Source organism: Numida meleagris, chromosome 5, assembly GCF_002078875.1.
Source record: "Numida meleagris isolate 19003 breed g44 Domestic line chromosome 5, NumMel1.0, whole genome shotgun sequence".
Taxonomy (NCBI): Eukaryota; Metazoa; Chordata; class Aves; order Galliformes; family Numididae; genus Numida; species Numida meleagris.
The window spans coordinates 1,453,188-1,474,931 of record NC_034413.1 but is presented as its reverse complement, the minus strand read 5'-3'; the positions used below and the strand labels follow the sequence as shown (position 1 = coordinate 1,474,931).

At 43.1% G+C, this 21,744-nt stretch overlaps 1 protein-coding gene across 8 annotated transcripts in view; it reads left to right on the top strand.

The window, feature by feature from the left end:
- Window positions 1,405-21,744, top strand: part of MGMT (O-6-methylguanine-DNA methyltransferase) — a 173,864-nt gene continuing 153,524 nt past the window's right edge. For 4 of the 8 annotated variants that reach the window (XR_002439081.1, XR_002439082.1, XM_021397716.1 and 1 more), the window contains exons 1-3: window positions 1,425-1,758; window positions 10,628-10,671; window positions 21,553-21,692. Coding sequence is in view for 6 of the 8 variants with exons in the window: in XM_021397716.1 (XP_021253391.1) it covers window positions 1,569-1,758; window positions 10,628-10,671; window positions 21,553-21,692 (374 nt within the window). In the remaining 2 variants the exon portion in view is untranslated. Of the gene's footprint in view, window positions 1,759-10,627; window positions 10,672-21,552; window positions 21,693-21,744 lie in introns of all 8 variants that reach the window. The other 4 variants (XM_021397714.1, XM_021397718.1, XM_021397717.1 and 1 more) reach the window with 4 other exon arrangements.

The window sequence follows — 21,744 nt, the reverse complement described above, 5'->3', positions numbered from 1 at the left end:
CTTCAGGGAATTCTGTGCTAATTAAGTTTTCTCTTCAAGCAGCACTGTTGTCAGTGCTAACAACTGCCATGCCCATGCTGGTCAATAGGCCGCTCCTCCTCAACTGGAACTGCACAGGCTGACCTGCACAACTTGCCTTTGTGTTGGTATCTTGAAGGCAAAGAAACGATGACTGCTATGGAAAGGAGGATCCCTGAAACTAACTTTTGGAATGGTTGGTTTACAAACCTCCACACTCCTTTCTTTTTAATCATGATACCGGATTGCAAAATATCTGGGAAAAAGAAAAAAAAAAGGATCCAAGTTTAAGAAGTTTGATATTTGCATTCTAAAATAATAACTATCCCTTGGGTATCCCATCCAGCCCACAGTTTACTGATGTGAAGAGATTGTTCATTTAGAGATGAGACTGCCTTCACATAAGCCATTGCACTTGTATGGGGCACACCATGGCAATACCTTTTCATTTACTGTTAAGCCGAGCTTCATTAAAGCTGCTGGAAAGCTTCATTTTCTCCTGACAGCATACAGCATCACTTATGTAGTAAGTCTGAGTAATCTGTTCACTAGCAAAGGTTACTGTAAAGGTAACAGAAATTAATTTTGAATGCATAAAAAATCAGAAAACATGAACCAGAAATCTCTAATTGTTTGCAAGTTATCACAAAGACGGAATAGCTTTTCCTGTATTTCTCCTTAATTGTAATATTGTTTCTCTCACAAAGGCGTTGGAAAACTTCTCATGTAAAGATGTTTGCATTTATTTTTCTTAAACTAATTAAAATAACTGTAATTTATCCTTCACCGACCACACAGATCACTTCTATCATGCTCAAAATGGCTACGTCCATAAGTCACAGTTAGCAGGACGGGATGGAAGCACCGTGCACTTTTACTGTCTGAGATCTGCAGAGATTTTTGGCCAATGCCTTGCTTATGTAGATGGAAAAGACAATAAACATGCTGGTCAGTGTCCCCTGCTTGCAACTGCCCTGTTGTAAGTCTGCCCCAGGTGCCACTATTCCAAAGGTATCTTCAGTTGCATTGGAGAAACTTCTGCATTTTGAAGCAAATTCTGTCGTTTTTTAGAACCAGATTTAACACACAGGCACTAACTCACTACTATTTTATTTGCAGCACTCACTTCCTGTGAAAAAATAGATTGCCAGGGTTCTGTGATGACTTTTTAAAACCGCTCTGTTATTTCCCACGTGGATTCCTCCATTTTGCCATTCTGTGATAACTTCTGAGCCTTACAGCACCACTATAAAAATTCTGCTGATGTAACTCAGGCTAAGTTTCAGACAGCGAAAAAAAAAAAATCTTTAGGTCGAAAATTAAGTTTCTTTTTGCAAACTTTTGTGACCTGAAACAAAGCTCTACTTTCCTCTTTCAGAAGCTGGGTTTGCAGAACATCCCCCTCTGCACACTGAGCGGAGCGGGCTGACAGCTCGGTGCCCGCCCGCCTCCAACCAAAGGACAGGCGCGGGTAATGCTTTAAATTGCGAAATCGCTCGCACAGCAAAGCCCGTGCTCTGCTCCTAAACAAGCAGCCAGCCGCCCGCAGCATGCCCGGCCAGCTCCTTTTGGCCCCCGTGGGTTTGTGGGGAATGTTTACAGAACCGGCCCAAACGTGCCCCGCGCTGTGCCCCCAGCCCACAATGCGCTGCGCTGCGCTCGGCCTGCCCGCCGCCGGGAGCACGCGGGCCGGGCCCGGAAGGCCCCGCGACGGGGGGAGGCGGTGCTGCCGCAAGGCAGGTGAGGCCGCTCCCCACCCCGAGCAGCTCCGCCGCAATCTGTGCGTGCAGCGGGTGCTTCGCCGCTCTTCTCTCGTCCCTGCGGGCTGTGCGGGCCCCGACTCCCGGCCGATGGCGGCCGCATGGCGGCGGGAGGAGGAGGAGCCGGGGCGGGCGGCGCGCTGCGGGCCGGGCCCGGGTTGGGGCGGGGGGAGCTCGGCAGCGCGGCCGGGGGCGGTGCGGGGGTTCTGAGCGCGGCCGGGCTGCTGGGAGCGGTCGCAAAGTGCTTCCCGCGTGTGCGCTGAAAGTTATGTTGCTCTGTAAGTTGCGTGTGCAGCCAGTGAGGAGGGCCGCTTGCTTCCTGTACCCACGGGCTTGCAACTTGTAGGATTTGGGGGAGAAAGCTCTTATTTTAGTCAAGAGGTTTCTAGCTCATTTCAGCGGAGGGGCAGACCCGTGCTCCAGCCGAGAAGCGGCGGTCTCCGCGTGAGCTGGAGCCGGGCGGGGGCTGCGTCCCGCGGTGGGCACGGTGCGGCTCTGGGCTCGCAGCCCTGCCCGGCCCCTGAGGCGGAGAGCAGCGCTGTCGCAGCTCTCCCTCCCTGTTCTGCACCCAGGGCCTTTTGTCGTCCCCTGCGTGCACGGCCACGCAGCTGAAGTGGAGCCGTGGTAGGGGACAGCGCAGTGAGAGCCTTCCTCCGTTAGGATTCCTCCGGCTGTGCACGTGGGCTGTCCTTCAGCTCCGGGACGAGCTGTGCCCTGCCTGCTGTACGTGGTTGCCCGTTTGGAAAGGTTCCTCCACCGTCTGCGTGGGGAAGAGAGCAGAGGTGAAGGTTGGGCCTTTGTTTCTGCCAATTGTGCCAAGACCTGGAGGGTTAGTGACAGTGGGACAGCCTCGCTCGGGGTTTTGTGTTAGCGCTTGTAGCACTGGAACATGAACGTAGGTAGTGCAATGCTTTGTTTTAAACCCAAGGTGTTAACGTCAGGTGTTAATTTTTGAGTGGGGTTTAAACAGGTCCACCCCTCCAGTCTGTGCAATCTTAAGTTCCTTTTTACACATTTGACAACTACAGTGCTTTCTAAAGCTTATTTCCTGTGAAGCAAAAGCTCCTACGTGCCCCTCTAATGCAGACTACTTCTCTGTAACAAGCCACGGTTCTCAGAAATTTGCCTAGCTGTTGGCTTTCTTGGAATGGTCAGTGAGTTTGCGTGACAGAATCGGAGATATCCAAGTAAAAAGTTTTGTTTGCTTTGTTTTTAAACAGAAGTGTACCATGACTGGGCAATTCCACCCAAGGCCTCGAGCTTCAGAGGAAATAAGATGTACCCATGTGAGCTTGCAAGGTGGCTTTAGCAATTCCTATCTGCATTCTGATCCATGACAAGTTAATTACACCAATTACACCAGCAACTGAACAGAAGCTCTATAGGAAACTGTTGTAGTTATATTGCAACTTGTGTTACCGTGACTACTTTATCTCTTGATAACTCTGTAATTAACTTGTCACCACTGCTTAATGCTTAACGTATGTGGAGAATCAGTTAATGGCATCACTAAAGGAATGGTAGCCTGAAGGAGAAGCTCATGCCCTTTGGGAAGGTTATCGGGGTTTCCCTGAATGGCTAATTCAAGGGCTTGTGTAGAAAAGGTATTAAGTTTGTTATGGGAAGCATGGATAAGATGGAAAGGCTGTGCCAAAGAAATCCTGTTTAAACTGACTTCAGTGATGGGAAACGTTATTAGAAAGAACAGTCGTGTAAAAAATCCAAAGGATAATATGTTGGAGTTGTGGACGACTGTTCTTGTAGTATTCTTTCCTACGGCAGCATGCAAGTAGGAACTTGGAGGAATGAGAACAACTGATGAATTCAACCTTGATATGCTAGCTGCTCTGCCTGGCTGTGTTCTGAGCAACCAGTGCGGAACTTCGCTGTGAGCCCCAGCCTTCATCTCTGATACAAAGGGTGGAATTCTCGTTTGTGGTGGCTGAGACCTCGTTCCTGCTGTGGTGGCCGTTCTGCTATTTGTGGTGTAAGAGCTGAATCATTGACTTTGTGGGAGCAGACTTCAGGTGCTAGGTTGCTGGGTCTTTTTGTGGTGTTTGTATCAACCTGAGGACCCAGTGAGCTGTTCTGCTGGGGACGTAGCTGACGTCAGTTAACATTCATTTTCCCCAGCAAGCCTTGCTTTTTGTAATAAGTGTAACGCTTCTCATTTTATATTTCACAGAACAATATGTTAAATTCTGAACGTGTGAAACTTCTAAGTACATCCTGAAGGCGTTAGCATTCGGCCTAACGCCTTTAAAGATTTCCTGCGTTGGAATAATTTCCTGTTTGTAACACTGGTGAAGTCAGCAAGTACCTAACCTGGCTTGTATTACCCATTCCCCGAAGTTGACGGGTGAAGCCGAATGCACATTGCACCAATAGCATAACTCGTAAAAGCAAGCACTTGTTAAATCTATTTGTTTTTATTATGGACATCGATCTGCCAGTCGCAATAATGCATTTATGGACATTTTTCTGCAAGCGCAGCGCTGGTGGCAGTTTTTACTGACAAATTGAGTCATATGGACAGTAGTTCAAAATACGCTTACTTTATTGACGGATTGTGCAATTCTCTAGTTTACTGAGTGTTCATAAGATATCTGGACTGGTGAAGAGAATGTAACTAATGGGAAAACGTAGGGTGAAGTTTTAATTTTAGGAGGCTTGAAATCTTTGAGGCAGTGACAGGTTTCGGCATATGTCTTGGCTGTTCTTGCAGACCTTATCATTAATGCCATAATTAAAAAAGCAAAGGTGTCCTAGCAAGAGCTTCAGCTTTGCTAATTTGTATGAAGGTGTAATGAGCAAACCCTTCCCGATGCAAGAGAGAAACCTGTTCCTTTTTTTTTTTTTTTCCCCCCTCCCATTCTTGTGCTTGGCCAGCATTAATTTCAGCAGACAGGTAGAGAAACAGCAACTATAAAAACAAATCAAGCCAGTTCTGGAATATTTTCCCAAAATACAGTATGCAATTTTAAAAGTGCTGATACTATAACCTACTTGTATGCTCCAGACTGTTGTTTATAAAAAGTCGAGTGTATTTGAAGACCAATAAAGCTTGTGTGGTTTTGGAGTTGAGTTATTTTGTGTCACCATTTTGATGCTTTTTGCTAATTCTTTTCGTGGAATTTTCTTATTTATTATTTTGTATCAGCAGTGCAAAAGCATCTGGACCTGATGTGGCAGGATTATGTGCTACTTTACGTTATGCTGTACTCAGTAGTAGAAATCATTTCAAATGTATTTTCAAATCACTTCTTAAATTTGAACCTGCAGCTGAAGTTCTGCCCAACGCTGTGGAGGTTCTGAAGGACGTGAAAATATTTTCATCTGAATAGATCCCAGTTAAGGTTAATCTCATGAAAATGGGATTTCAATGATGTGAAGTTTGATTTTTCTCTCTGCTTTCCGAGCAAAATAGCATATTTTGCTATTATAGATAGAGGACCTATGGTGTTGAGTCAAAGGCAGAGAGAATAATTCTGCTTCTTCAAGAGCAGGAGCGAGTGGCATCAGAAGGAACAACAGGTGGCAGTTCAGATCACTTGTGTACGCTGCGTGGTGTGCAGCTGAACGATGGGTCTTGGAATCAGGATGCTAAGTTTGGGTTCAGAAGGCAAGTGGTTGAACGCTGAGACCTTTAACTATTTCCCTTCACATTTGGAAACCCCACTTCTGACTGGGAAGGCTTGAAACCCAGGGCAGGACAGTGTACCAGTAAAGCAATCACTATGTGCTTGCTGTGTGCTGTTGGTGAAGGTGGGATGCTGAAGAGATGGGCTTTTAATCTACTCTTTGTTAGCAGTGAGCGAGTATTAATGCTGTCTTGTAAGTGTTGCCGCTGCATAATTAGCATTCCAATAATATTTTAGTTATCTGACGGCTTTAAATGAGTCAGTACAATGCAAACAATGAAATTATTTTGGGTTGTTTGTATATTCGAGCATACAGAAGGCCTGTTAATTAGTTACATTTTATTAAACACTTAAAGTAAACTTAAGGCCCCGTTAAATGATTAAAACTTTTCAATTTAACTTTATAAAATCACAAGGTAGGGCGTTCTGCATCTAAAAATACCCATGGAATGCACAGCCACTTGGAGAGCCGCGGGCCAGCTTTGTTGGTGGTACATTCTGAGACTGTTACGGCTGCCCTGGAAAAACAATTCACAAATAACTTTTTTTCCCCTTTGTCTTGCTCCACTGAAGTTCAGGGTGGTTAAATACAATGTCCTGCCAAGGGCGGGGAGAAAAAGGGAAATCCCTTGCATGAACGTACCTCTGGTTATTTGCTGATGTTCCTTCTGTCTGTGAAATACTAGGATTCCTGGTTGGTTGACTGAGAAATAAGATTAGCTTTATTCAAACTGATCTCAGGTTTTCTATTTTCTATTTATTTTTTCCTGGACATATAGCTGAACTGGGAGGCTTTGAATCCTGCTTGCAGTGGGCACAGGGCATCATTGCTTCTCAGCTCTGGGGTCAGGCTGTTGAAGGATGAGCTGTGCCCATGTCCAGCACTGCATTTCCAGAGATTGAATTTGAGAATGAGCACGGCAAGGTGGTCAATCAGAGAGGAACTTTCCTTAATACACATAAATGCTTTTCTTTTTTTTTTTTTTTGAAAGTAGAATAATAGTGCTATTGTATTTTCACCCATTTATTAGCCATGTGCTAGTGAATGCACCTCATTTTTTATTGCTGGTAATATATACAGCTTGGTTTTGAATGCTGCGCGCTTGTGTCTTCGTGCATCTATATTTGATTCCATAGTCAGAGTTTCTAAGAATATGATTAACCCTGTGGGTCATCTTATAATGTAATTATTAATGATTGATTCTGCTTATCCTTGAAATCAATATAAGAAGCAAAATGGTTTGGCATATATTTGGGGTGGATTTCGAACATTCAGTAAACATGATCTCGTGACAAGACTGGTATAGGTTTATTACTCAGAACGTGTTTGATGAATCTGAAGTGTGTAATTAGTTTTATATAATGATGGTGATACGTGGTGTTTTTACATGACTTATGTTAATATGGCCAATAGTGTTAACATCTCCTGCCACTAATAGTTAGGGTGGGGATGTATAGTAATTGATCTTCCTGGGAGTGCTGTAATGTAAAAACAATTCAGGCTGTTTGAAGTATATTTTACAAGTGTGCATTGGGCCTTTGGGATGTTATACTGAAAAACCCAATTGTACAGTTACCATGGGAACCCAATTAGAATAGATTGCCTGAGTTTTTTTCAGTCTTTCATCTTGACCAAAAATCTAATGCACTTTAAATGTTTTCATATGGAATTTTATTCATATACTGACTTGATATATTAGCTCCTTTTAAATTTTAGTACCAAAACCGAAGAGTATTAAGTTCTCTGGATCCTTAGGACTTCTCCTTCAAGGAGAATCTTCCTTTATTATTTAGAAGTTGATAAACTAAGAAAAATACTACTTATGAATGTAAGAGGTCTCATCATAGTGCTGCCATCGCATGTACTTCTCAGGCTGGAGTTCTGTGAGAGTAAACAGGAAAAATCCTGAAATCCCAAGGGCTTGTGTTGTAAACCATCAGCACAATCTGGCTGGAATTCTTCATGGCCCTTAAAGAGTCTGAGCTGTGACATACGATCTGACTGTTCTCTACATTTATGTTCAGTTAACGTGTTTCAAGGTTTGGGATGCTTGCAGGATAGATCTACAATAGATTGGCTTCCTGTGCTGTAGGTGGTCCTCCTACAGAGGAGCTCCCATGCGGCGCTGAAGGATTTGTTCAGCTCTCCGTGCCTCAGGAGCATCCTGTGCCTGGCTGCTCATCCATGGCCAGGGCACCCGAGGAGGAGCTCGGTGGGAGATGGGCTTCCTTGGTCCCAGCTGGGCATCTCTGTGCTAGCCACTGAGGGTGGGGATGGATTTTGTCTTTTTCCATTTCTGCTCATGACTCAGTCCCTTCAGTTTGTCCAATCTCTGCAGGTGTAGGAGGAATCCACCCACTTTGGTGAAGTGGATGATGGTAGGAGCTCACTCTTTAAGACAGGTTCAGTGATTCTGGTGTCTCAGTTTCTGGTACACGAGCCAGAATGAGGGTGGTCCTGTGTGGAGCCCAGAGTTGGACTCCGTGCTCCTAGTGGGGCCTTTCCAACTCAGGATATTCTGTGATCATGGTTGAGTCTGAAAAGTCATTCCTGTGCCATTCAGGAGAGATACTGAGTTCTTATCCTGTCAGCCTTCGGGGCACCTTCAGCTACATTTGGAAGGGAGTTAGTGCATGTATTGGCATCTTTTAACAAGGCAGCCTCATTGCAAGGTTGAGATCCATTTTGGAGAAATGCACTGAATCTCCCCAGCCCTCTGAAGCTGAGAAGTGGTCCTGTATGCCTTTCCCCAGCACAGCTGCAGGCTTTCCTCTGGCCCTGTGGTTTGGGTTTTACTGTGTTTGCCCGAGCCACCTGTCAGCCATACTGACACTTGGAGAGCTCCACCTGGGGCAGAAATGGGTCATGAACAGTCATCAATCACTGGGCCTCCTCGGACACCGTGCAGCTTCTGCCCAGCTAATTGCTTCATTTGTCCTTCTCAGCTGCCCAGCTCCCCAGGTCTGCGTGTCCAGGGGCTTCCCCTGCGCATCTCCTGCTTTGCACAGCTCCTCAGCGTGCAGCCGGGGTGCTTGCAGGGTGCTCAGTAAGTCCTTGTGTAAGGATCCTTACACCTGGAACCCTTCCTGGCGCAGTCCATTCTCAAAATCAGCCAGTTTCTCTGCCAGGCCCCGTGTCCCTCCTGAGCTGTGTTTGCTTACAGTTGGCTTTTGTTCTCAGATGCAGCGGGTAGGAAGTGCTGTTTGCAGGCATGTGTGGTATAAAGTTGTAGGGGAGGCTGTGTCATCAGTTGCATTGAGGAGTTGTCAAAGGAAGTTGCATAAAACTGTTGAAGGTGATTTTAGTGACTGATCTGGATTTGCCTTCAGACTGTGTGGATTGCACCTGAAATACACGAGCCTCATTATGGGATGATGGGGAGATTTTGAGATAAACAATGCGTTGCGTAGAACCTCACTAGCGATCAAGCTGCTGTTGCCACCGCAGAAATCAGCTGCTGCTTGAAACTTGAAGTCTCATTTATTTATTTTTTTGTATTTGATGGGACTTCTTTCGTAAGCAGAGCACACTTTTACTGCAACTAAATACCACAGATTTGTTCTGAAAAGGGTCATTTGCTGAATGATGCTGTCCCAGAGATGACTGCCTGCTGCTGGGCTCCTCTGCTCGGAATAAGGGCTCATTGCCTGGCGTTCCTGCCGGGAAGGATAGTTTGGATTCCCCCACCTTTCATGGATTGATGACTAGATGAGAGAAAGCTTACCTTTGACATCTTCTCCTCGCAGTCACTGATTATTTTTGTTCCGAGGCTCTCTTTGATGCTGTAGTTTTATTCAAGCTTATGCTGGAATGTTTACTTAGATTTTTTTATAATAACTACAGCAGTCAGTGCATAAATGAGTGGGGTAAGAGGCGCTTGGTGGATTGCAACGTGTTGCTCTCAGCTGTGCTTCCTTGCTACGCTCATCTTCCAAGGAATTTTCAGCTTTTTGGGTTATCTCTTAAGCTTTCCTGCTTGTCCAGCATGTAAAATGTTAAAATATGTGCTCGGGAATTCCTATCCTTACTTTCAGATGGATCTAAGCATCTCTACTTCAAAAGAAAAAAAAAAAAAGAAACTGAATATGTCTGGTGGAAAATTAAGGCATCTCCTAAATGTGCCCAGGTGAAGTGGATCTGTCCGTGGGGCTGCAGCTTTCCCCTTGCCTTTGTTATCTTTCCCTCTTATTTTTGGTGGTGGTTTAATTTGAGGCCCCAGCCTCCATTCCCTGGTATCGGATGCCTTCTGACCTCCTGGCTGCTTTGGCACAAGGAGCGTGTGATGCCCAATTAACTGTTCAATGGTGATTATGTAAGGTTTGGTGCAAGTGAGGCAGAAGTGTAGATGCAGTTCTGTGCAGCCTTTGTTCCTATTCAGGTTCCCAAAGATGCAGGTGCTTCAGTGGAGGGCTCTGGGCTTCCCTCCTCGCACTGAGGCGTGGATCAGGGGATGGTTTGGGTTGGAAGGGTCCTTAAGGATCAGGTTCCCTGGCTGAAGGGCAGAACTCCCCTTGGACTTTGGCTGAGCTCTGACAGCCTCCTTGGCTTCAAAAATGTCACATTCGTAGCAAATCTTCACAGAGACACGGTGATTTTAACCAAATGGCACTGAAAAGAAAATAAAGGGGAGAAATGAAATGCTGAGGAAATAAGTGCTGACTTGTATTTCAAAAGGGAGAGCAGAGGAACTATTTTGTTAATGGTATTTAAAAGATGTCTTTCAGTTCCAAGCATTAAAATTAACATTTCCTGTGCGCTTTTTAGTGCTTTGCAAACTGTGCTTTCAAACCCTGAATCTTACTATGAAAGTCACTTGCTTTCATTCCTTAAAATACGTAATTCCCTAGAATTCAGAGGGTTGTTTATTTCACTAACACTTGCTAAGTCCCTAGCAGGTCTTAGAGGGCATTCTTGTTGGAAAGATCAAAATTTGCTTGTTAAGAATGTGTTGTGCTGTTGATTTTTGCCTCACAACGAGCGAGGGATGACCTAGTGAGCATCAGCATTCCTGGTTGCTTGCGAAAATAAATGAATACGCAAATAAAAAAGTAAGCTTTCTTTTGGTGTTACTTGTACTAAAAATTAGAGCATGCTTAAGGAAAATGATACAAAGTTAGTTCTAAAAAAAAAAAAATGACCATACTGACATGCTATGCTTCCTGTGATAATCTCATTAAATTCTCTAACGGAGAATTTTTTTCTTACAGGCAGACATCTTTCATCTACCATGGCATCAAGACGTGTTCCAAAAGTAAGTTTCTTGTAAAATACCCTTGCATGTAGGTGTATGTTAGGGGTCTGGCATTAACAAAGAATTCACGTAACATAGTTTGTTTTTTTCCCCAGTGTCCAGCAGTCAGTATTAAGGATCCAGCTGACAAGATTGATGCTGCACTGTAAATCTCTGTAGCTCTGTCATGGTTGGTAACAGGCATCAGTGGACCTTTCCTCAGCACGTATCTATCTTCCTCAGAGCATAAACTGATAGGACAGCGCTACCTTTTCTGTTCTAAGTTAGCTGTTTGCTTCCCTTTCCTCATAAATGCCTCGCTTACTGAAAAACAGATGCATGCTGAATTTTGGGCTTTACACTTAACCTTAGTGAAGGATTAGAGGAATGCTTGTTTGTAGTAAAACAAGATAGCAGTGCTGTTTGCTGGGAAATTCAGAATGCCTTTCCCTGCTGAAAGGCAGACGTCGACATGTTTCTACTCAATAACTGTAGTCTTCAAATAATTGAAATGAACTTTGAAAATACTAATACTTATTTTTTTGTGAAATAACTACTTTTGTATCATTAGCAATACTCCTCCAGGAGAGTATTTCTAATACAATCAAACTTGCATATCTAACTGTTCCTGCTGGCAACTTCTGTCACTATTACAAATGTCTTAATAGTGGCATCTCTTGTGATTTTAATTTGCTGTGTGTACTAGCTGAGGAAAGCAGTATTTTGGCATGTGCCATGTGCTTACTTGTTGAAGACTTTTTCTGCTTTCCCTGAAAGAAAATGGTTTCTGTTTCTTTAAAATTGAATGGTTGAGGAAGGAACCTCTGGAAGATAAACTCTTGTTTCGCTTTTTTCTTTGACCCATGTTCTGTGGGCTTGTATTTGTGTATCTGTTAGTTGGGGGCATCTTGCAGCAGGTACCTTGGATAATTGTTGTTTGGTTATCTTGTGAACCACCGTGCATCTCTGGAATAGTCACTGGCTGCCACCCATTCGAAGCTGGGTGTGACAGAGCCGGTAAGCAACATGAAGCGAATAATTTATTACCTAATAATAATTTATTACCTAACCTTTTCATTTCTCCTACTCTCACTTCAAGTCGCGAGGTACAGTGTTAGCTGTTGGGGGAGCTTTCCCTTTTTGATATGTGGGAAGGCAGAAGGTCTGAGGCAAAAAGTGAACTCTCAGCCCCATGCTCCGTGGGGAGCAGAGGGCTGCAGGGAGTTGTGCAGGCACGGCCAGGGCTCCCCAGCTCCCTGCTACCATTCCCCACACCCTTCTGAATGCGTAGGAATGGAGTGTTGCTCACGATTCTTTAGAATCCCCATATTTATGATCAGTTTTACAGGAAGCACGGCCGCGCAATGTGTGCCTGTGTGGCACAAGCTGTGCCTGGCTCACGCGTTTCGCAGCGGTCAGTCGTCACCGATGTAACGTGCTGAGCGGTTCTGGGGAGGCTGCCGTGCGGCCCCAGCGATGTGGGGAGATATTGGTGGGAGGTGGACGGTTGGTCCAAGTGATCTTGGAGCTCTTTTCCAGCCTCGGTGATTCTGTGTGCGTGAGCTTACGTTAGGAAGGTGTTTGCTTTGGAACTTTTTGGTTTCGTGGTGTTCTCATGGCAGTGCGGCATTTTGTTCTATTCGAGGAGATGTAATTCTAAATATAGTCCTGTCCTCTGGATATGTTGCAGGTATTGAATTTAAACTTAGTAAACAGTTTATTTTTACTGAACGTACTGCTTTGTTCTCTGCGCTCAATATAGCAAAACACGGGTGCTCAAGCAAACTCGGATGGGTAACGATGGCAAAATTCAGGCTTTGTATGACAAGGCTGTGATCCTCTATTTCTGTGTGAGTCTTTCTGACGTGTCTTTTATGTGTAGCTATTTTTTCTGCACGTGCATTTGTATTTTTAGTGGATTCTTAACACGCAGACCGCTGTTCCATTTATGCTTAAAGCCGTTCTACTCACTTGAAAAAATTTCAATGAAATTCTTTTTGTGAGCACAATTCAGATTCCTGGCTCTCCTTTAGCTTAAAAAGGAGCACTATTAATGGTTTTGTTCATATTGCCTAGATTTATTCTGTTATTATTCTCTAGCTCCCGCTCTTCAGGTACAGCTGTTTTGGTATTATAGAGAATGATGGATTATGTAGGAAAGTTTCTTTTGAAGCACTCCTGATATTGTGCAATGCACTTGGGGGTCAGCTACACTTGACTGATGCATGATTTATCCGATGTCCCTGCCACTTTCGGAGATAAAGCTGCTATTTTATCAAAAATGCCAGCAAGTGTGATTTAGAATTTATACACCTCCTTTTTTCAAATAATTGTTCTGATTACTTTCTGGCACGGCAATAAAATGATAAAGGTAATTGCACACAAATGTGAGATAGCACCAAAATACAATAAAATTAACCTGAATTAGCTTGACTTGTCGATGAGAAGTATTTATGAAATGTATTTTTGCAATAAGGGAGACTGATATTATAGCTGGAAGGTGAGTTATTGCCTTAATGTAATACTGTTTGAAATTTAAAAAAGAGACTGTTACAGTTGAGGGTGATTGTGCCTTTGAAATTAAGTTGAAGTGATTCTTATAATTGGCAGCAATAATGCATTGTGAAGGTAATATCTTTTATTGTGTTATGCCTAGTTGCATTACCTTTTATTTAGCTGGTCCTGACTTCAGCTCCGCAGTGAGAGCAAGAAGGAACAGACTGAGAATTTTGTGGGTTCAGGTGATAACATTTAAAATGTTACCTTATATTAAAGCCATTCTTTTGCTAGATTTTCTCGTTTTTTTTGTCCATTTTCAATTCTGATTAACCAGATACAAGCCTCATTTTGTTAAATAAGGAAATCTCTCGTATTAGAATAGTTACCATGCATTTACATACGCAGCTGAACCCTGGAGCCGTAGTGCACTCGAGTATTTTGTATGGATAAATACACACATGTATCAGGTGCTGTCTTTATTTGCTAATTTTTGTATTTCTTCAATGCCTCGAAGTATAACCTCTTATTACAAATGCATATCTGCACACGTACTCAGTCAGTACTTTATTAATAAAAAAAGTAGATTGTAAAATGTTGTCTAATATATTGACTTATTTTTTTGAGCTGCTAAACGCTCGTGTGAAATCCAGACAACTGCATATTTCTTGTTTTCCTTTGTGTGAGACTTCTTAAAACTGAAACTAATAATGGCTGGATGTTAATTGTGGGGGCTTTCTAATTTTTGGAGACCGCATTCTTCACCTTTGATTCTTTATTACAATAACTGTTTCTTTGCCTGTTGGACAACGCGTTCCTTTACTACTAGTGTTTTACTGCGTGTGATCGATGCTAAAACAGTGAACAACTGAACAAAGTGTGACTTTGCCCAGTGCTTCTAATTGAGTCTTCTGGCATAAGATTGGCAATCTAAAAATAAGAGGTGCTTAATCCATCTGTAGGTCACCAGTAGGATAGGGATGGGAATGATGACGTACACCTGGCATGGGATGTGGAAGTGCCGAGCAGCACAGCTGGCAGGGTGACTGCTGGTGGGATTCACAGGTACATCCTAACAGCAAGGAGTGTACACGGTGATGTCTTCTGTCTTTGCTATTTGTGGAATGATTTGCTTAATACGGAAACATCTGGCCCCATCCTGTCTTTTTTTCCATGTTCATGTCAGTTTCTCTCCCAATTCTACTCCAATTCATTGTTTTCTCTAGACAACCTACTGTTTCAAACAGCATATCCTAAAGGAACAGAGTGCCTTTAAGCTTGAGGCAGGTTGTTTCCCTTTTTTTTTTTTTTTTTTTCCTTCTTGACATCCTTAGTGATGTCATGACCCAGTCGTGAAACCTGGATGGCAACCCACCATAACCACCAATGTCTGTAGTTTATTAACATCATGCCTTCACATGTTGCTCGCTTGCAGCATGTGGTGATTTGACTCATTTTCCAAGTATTCATCTCAGCTTGCTGCTTAAATGACATAGAATGACAAACATTCTGTAGTGTATATATATTTTAAACTATGTTGTCCCAGCAGTGGCTGCTGCACATTCATAACATTTAAGTTTCCTACATAGGGAAGAGCCAGGGAAGTTACAAAACATGCTTGTTTACTTTTTAGTGGGAGAGATTCAGGAAAAGGCTTCAGTAGGTGCTTGTAGGAAATAGTACAGCTGAATTCCTGTTTAAACAGTCCATTAAGGTCTTGTGTTTAAGTGTCTGCTGATACTAATGTCTGAAATCAAAGCTTGGCATGCGAACAATGGTTGAAGTAGAAAAATGTGCTAACTGAACATTGCCTAGAATACAATAGTAGTAACCCAGCTGCCTCTTCGAAAGGAGAAGAATTAATTCTGTTACAAGTGAAATACCATTCTTTAAGTAAAATCACAATGTCGGCGGCCATCCTGCAAGTAAAATGAAGATGTCTGAGGTAGCCCTGGTAAGCACACTGGGAACTTGCCATCTGACAGCCAGGGTAACTCCTGACTGCCAAAACAAGCGACTGAAGACTCAGCCAAAGAGCCAGAGGCTACTACTGCTTGGAAATCCACTTTTATAGCTTGGCATTTCAGGGTCTTTTGATTGCCATCCAAAGAGGATTAGTAGTATAATACGATGGGACAACAGAAACTTGCTCTTGTTGTCTTTGATTGTTTAATAAAGAATTATGTGTTTGCTCTTGTTGAATACTTTTTAAATGCTTTAGGAAGCAAATGTTGCTCTGTGTGCACATGAACATGTTTCCTTCTGATTTGTCAGTGGCTCGTGTGGAGCATGCTTTCTAATAGGTGAAGATGGGGAGTGATTTTTAGTGCCTATTCAGTGCATGTTCGTATGTGGTCATACTGTGCAGTTTAATTCTGTGCCTTAACATTTTCATTACATACCTTTGGAATATGAAGAAATTTATTTTGCCCTAAACTAACCATAGGTTTTCTTAGGCTGTCTGATATTTCTTTTCCAGATGTCCAAGCTTGGTGAATCCTCTCATTGAGGAATTGCTTTTTTTTTTTTGAAGTGTTACTCCACAGAAGCAATGCTGTTAGTCTCCATAGCTCTCCAGCCATCTCGTTGCAGAGCAGGCTTCTAACCAAACGCTGCTGGAAGGCTGGGATCTGCTGTACCCCAGGAATTGGGCAATTTGGCCGTGCTTCCTGTGGCACGAGATGATGTGTGCATCCTTTAGTGCAGGACGTTTCAGTGCAGCTTTTGTGTAAAAGCCTTATCTGAACTGCAGCCCTGTTTGTCTGTAGGTGTTAATTACTGCTGCATCAAGGACAAAGGTACGTGGACCTAGTATTTGTTGTGGCATTGTGTTTAGCTGGAAGTCTTTGGACTTCTTCAAGAGAAAGAGACAGCTGTTAGAGAAGTTTGGATTGTCTTTGAAAGGAATCAAATGTACAGAAAGCAAAAATACTAAGAATTGCATAAATTCTGCTGTTCATTTGGGTGGTGAAAATATAGAAACTTGCTACAGATGCTAATAAGAGCTGGCTTTTAAACTTGCAATCTGATCACAAGTCCATTGCATGCATCCTGTGTAGTTTTTTCCGTCAGTGCTTAGATTTTTCTCTTCTTTAAAACACTGCATTTAAGAAGTGACATTCTCATTCAAGACTGGCTGCATAGGGTTGGGAAATTACTGTCCATGCTGAAGTATATGTGCAGAAAATCACATCGCCTTTACTATTAATATAACTTTTCCCATATTCTTGACATACAATGGATTATTTCCTTTTAAATAAACAGGCAGAAACCAGTCAAACAAATACAGGAAGTTTTAGACTATTAAGGAGATGTAGGGAGAGCTGTAATTGAATGGAAACCTCACGAGTGGGCCAGTGCCATGCGCCCATGCCAGACAGGTGCTGTGCTCAGCATTGGTGGTAGCTTCTGCTGCCCAGGGGTGGGGATAGAAGCTTTGTGACATTAAAACCCTTCTGAAAAGGCTGTAGGGATTGTGTTTCTAAGCTGTAATTTCATGGGATGGTCTTTGCAACGTTCACAGCACACCTTAATTGCTAGATATTTTTTTTTCTCCTCAGTCAGTTGTCTCGGTGTGGAATAGCAACAGCAGCTTCCAGAATCTCAGCTGAGGGCACGACTGCGCTGGCAGCTGCCAGGTGACCTCCTCGTTGAAGGGCTCGCTGCTGCTGATGCAGCACTGCAGGCTGGCATGTCACTTGTGTACGCTCCCAGCAGATGAGGTGTTTGTAACCAGCCCACCCTTGTGTTCTGGTGCCCGTACTGCTGGGGAGGTGGGAACAGTGGAGACGGATGCATCCTCAGTTCTCAGTTCTGGTGACAGCCCCTGATTGTTTTTGCTTTGACTATTACCGCTGATGTGATTTAATAAGGATTTTGTTATGAGAAGGATGTAAAGGTACTGCATCAGAAAGAGTGACTGTAGCAACAGGACTGAAGTGAAGTCACAAAGTGGCACACTGTCCCAGGTGCTGGTGAAGTATACCCCTTAAATTCCGATCCAATACTTAAAGCTTTTGCCAAACCTTAATTCAGAACTCGAATCAATAAGAAGTGGTTTGAGAACACTACAATATTGTAAATAAAGACCCATTTAAGAGTTCAGCACTGCTATTTCTTTCCTGTAATTAGGATGAAAAAGCAACTTTCCTGGCATCTATCAATCATCCTCTCAGACTCAACAAATTCTTGGTATTGTTTTGGCAAGGCACTGATATTGTGTCACAGCAATGGAGGTGCTTGATAATTATAGTTTATATGCTAACCTTGAATGCAAGAAAGTTAGAATATTGAAGTGATGCTTCCGTAGGCTGTATTTAAGGAGAATAAGAAGTAAACGAACAGGCTGGCTCATTACACCTGGAATGGGATGAGTTAGCATCAGTGGGGGCCGAGTGTAAGTACCTTAAAATGTTTTTTTGGAGAAGAAAATCAGCTTTTATAGCTAAAAATACTGTCAATTTGTGCTACTGGCAGGTACAGCACTGCTCAGGATCTTTTTTGGACAATTGTGTTGGCAGTTATGTTTAATGATAGAAGTATGTAGTTAGAGGTGAGCCCAGCATAGGAGCAGGATTGCATGAGGAACCTGTTGGGGCATCTCTGCAGGTTCTTAGTTTATGAGTAGCAGTGACTTTGGTGTGGAAGAACTGGGAATAGAATTTTCAAGGGTGCCAGGGTGGCAATTTGAGGAACAATAGAAGTGTGACTGTTTCTGTGTTTGGGAAATGGTAAGTGAAATAAGGCAGTAATTTTAATGCAACTTCTCTCTGTTGGTTGTATTTGTGTTATCAGGTACTCTGGCTAAACAATTAGCACCTGAGTTAATCAAAGGATTGAGAGACATGTTTATGTCTTGGAGGCAGCTGTGATATCTCACTAGTTAGTGCCCTCCTCTTGAATTAACAAGTAGAATTACAGTATATGTGAGGACATGTTACTTTGGGTCTAGCAGTTGAGGAATAATTGTGCCCTGATTATCAGAAATACTGGACAAACAAAAATCATAAGGGCTTCAACTAAGTTCGGCCATATGCTATAGCCTGTGTAGCAGAAATGCTAAGTCATGGCCTGTAGCAGTGATGGAGCACCTGGTGGGAAGGCAGGGCCAGCCCAGGGGAGCTCAGGTGTGTGCAATGTACCTGAGTGACCAGAGGGGTGGAACCAGGATCCACCCCTTCCCAGGCCTCATTTAAGGGTTGGCAGTGGAGGCAAGGGGATCTCGCTGGAGATCCTTGTCTGCCTGAGACCTTCTAAAGGTAAGCAACTTTTTTTTCTTTGTTTCTGTATCCACAGCTGCTGCATTTGCTCTTATCCTCACTTGTTGCAGCATAGGACTTTGCCACCCTGCTATTATTGCTGTGCTTTCCATCACTGTATAGCGTTATGGCCTGGGAGAAATATTCTTTTAAATCTGATGCGGATGGTGGCAAGGGAGGGTAGGCTCAGTATTTTGATAGAGGGGGGTATTCCTGCTAAAGCAGAATGTAGTGTGGCTATCAGTTGGAGGTGCTGCTCTGGCTCCTAATGGGGAGCACTTTACTATGCATTTTGTGAACTTTGGTGATCCTCAGGGTTGTTCTGGGGGTTTTCTCTTTCTTTGCTCTGTATTACAGATGGGAGTTGGATTCTGGATCCCAGACTGTAGGCTAGGATGGAATTCCTTGTTTTTAGGAACAATCGAGTACAGAAAGTAATTTTGAGTTATTTACTGTAATGTGGAAGACCTTTCATGCAAGTTTAAATAAAATGTGTATTTAATCAAATTTAAGATACATTTTAGTGCTGAAAACCTTGGCTGCAACAAGACTGTTAACGCAGGATTACTGTGGAAGGTGTATGAGGCGAACATCTTCATGTGCAAGTTAGCAAAATAATGCTGGCTGCTAGGTTCATGGCACCTGGTTTAGGAGATGAAACTCACTGCTATCTTGAATCCTCAGCATCTGAACCTTAGAAAAGCAATCTGAGCAGTATGTCACTGTTTCCTCGTGGTGCTCAGTGTAATTTAGGGGCTGTACCCTTTGGAGGAGCACGGGGCTGATGAGGCACATACTGCTGCGCAGTCACAGGAGCACGCCTGGAAAATGAGGCTCCTCCATACAGGACATTAACTCATAAATCATGCTAATGTTCTCGCTGATAAATCTTCCACTATGGAAACCTTTTGATGCTCATCTGTTATTAATGACAAAAAGGACTCAATTCTGTTGGCTAACAATGGTCTTCCAATTTTATTTAGAGCATTTAGCAGTCGGAGAATGCCAACTTGCATGCCCTGTGCCCACATCTTGAGCAGCAAGACTCCAGGGGTCACAGGGAAATATTCTATAAAAGTCCTGTTTGTTTTTTTTTTTAACCTAATAAACTTTAAAGTATTGCTACTTGGACACAAATTAGGAAGTACTACTGTGGAGGTGAAGTTCAGACACTACTGCATCAAACTTGCTCAAATGATTTCTTTACATGACGTTGCCAAGGAAGATGGAAGGCAGGCTATTGGGGTTTATTACATGTCTGCTCTAAGTTGCCATAGATTTCTGATTCTCACAGCTTCAACGAGGCTGCTGTGGGGAGAGCAGGGCTGGGCACACTGTGCCTTTAGCAGAGCTGTGCACATAGGGCAAGTTGCTCACCCAGCTGCCAGCTGTAAGTGATGCCCAAGTGTTGGGTAAGAAAACAGCGCTATCCCCAGTGGTGTATTGTTACTTCTGGCTTATTTAAGTTAGAGAAAAGGTACAGTAATATCTGAACAAAGGATACTGCTCTCAACTTTTGTACAGTGACCTTCATGTTTGAAGCTCCCAACCTGATTGCATATGTATGTGGATTTCTTGTGCAGTTTTATAAAAATAAAACTTTTAATATTGCTGCCCGGCGCATCTGATAAACAAGGCTGAACGTAGTAGTGATTACTCAAGGTTTTCATCTACAAAGCTTGCTTCTATTTGGTTTTAACGCAGAGGGTTATTTATAGTTTTCTGTTACATGCTGCATCCTGTGTTTTGTTATAATGAAAAAGCTGTCCTCATATAACTAAGTTGTTATATTCACAGAATACATAGTATGAGGTTCAGTGCATCTAGTTTAGGGCTGTCACACAAATAAAAATGAAGAATGTATGCTGTTTTTTTTTCCAAATACGTGAACTTGTATGTCGGTTTTTCTTTTTACTAATATTTCTGAAGTGAGGTGCTGCTCCCCAGAAGTTCACCCATTTCCACTCCTTGAGCAAGGAGATGGAGCAAGGAGGAAGCTGGTTCAAAAGGTGGATTTCTCTGTGACATCAGCGCACGTTTTGTAAGTGTAATTGGTGTGCGAGCTGCCAGTCAGTCCCTGGGGGGGAAAAAAAAAAAAAAAGGAAATGCTGTTTTAAAGTACTTGATAAAAATAAAAGAAACAGAACTCAAAAACTTGAAGGACAAATTCATAGGTTGGGTGGGCTTCACAGAGCTTCGGGTCAGACTGTACACTTGTGCAGATAATGGTAGAAATAAGCTTGTGCTGTTGTCTTTGGAGGTAGAAGGCAAATTGCAGGTTAGCCATATGGTCAAAGAGGTTTTAGAACTCTAGAAACCTTGCTGGTCTTCCAGAAGCAGGGTGTGTGTTTGTCAACTTAGCTTCTGGTTGCTCTTTGGAGTAGAGGGCCTGTTTGTCCTGTTTGCATCGTTCTTAGAGGTTGGGTTGGAGGGGCCCATCTGGTTCCTGCCCCCACCAGGTCATCGTTCCCATTGTGATGAGATCCTGACCTGAAGTTCAGTGTCTGGGTGACTGCCATGAACATGTTCTTTCTTACCAGTTTTACAAATCCAACTGGAACTCTTCCTGACTGAGTCTGTAAAGCCACGTTGAATTTGATGTGAATCTTTTTGGTGGTCTTGAGCAATACTGACAAATGTGTGGTATGTTTCTCACTGTGTATCCTATCAGTAACCGTAAAACCAGACTGGTAACAACGGGAATAAAAATTGTTGTCTTTACTAAGGAATGATTGATTTTTTTTCATATGTTTTTCCAGCAGACATATTCTGTTTGTGTTTCAGCAGCTATTTGCATAACGCTGCTGCTGGGAGCCAGTGACTGTGCTCTGTTGTCATAATCATTCTTTTGATATCGGCGTCAAAACACTTCATGTCAGACGTTAGCTGCTGAACCAGCCATGAAGCTTCCATTGTGTGTGATTTTTATGAAGGTCACCATTCTCTTAACTTTTTTTTTTTCCAAAGACTGAGTCAATGACTTTTTAGGATGGGTTATTCTGAGTTAGCTAAAGGCATAGTCAAAGAAACTGGAATTACTCTATTTCCATGTTTTTTTTATTACTTTTGAAAGCTACACAATGTATCTTGAGATGAACCCTCCTTGGTGAAAACATGCCCAGTGACAGTTGCTTGGTTTTATGAACAGGTGACTTCCAAAGAGGGAGCGTCTCCGTGCCAGGAGAAGCATGCGGTTCTGCTCAGCCCCGTGGGAAAACTGGAGATATCCGGGTGTGAAACAGGCGTACATGAAATAAAACTTCCCAAAATGAGCGTGCTGCCAAATGGGTAAGTTCATGTTCTATTGATCCTGTGTTTGAGAGAGCAGTAAACAGATTGC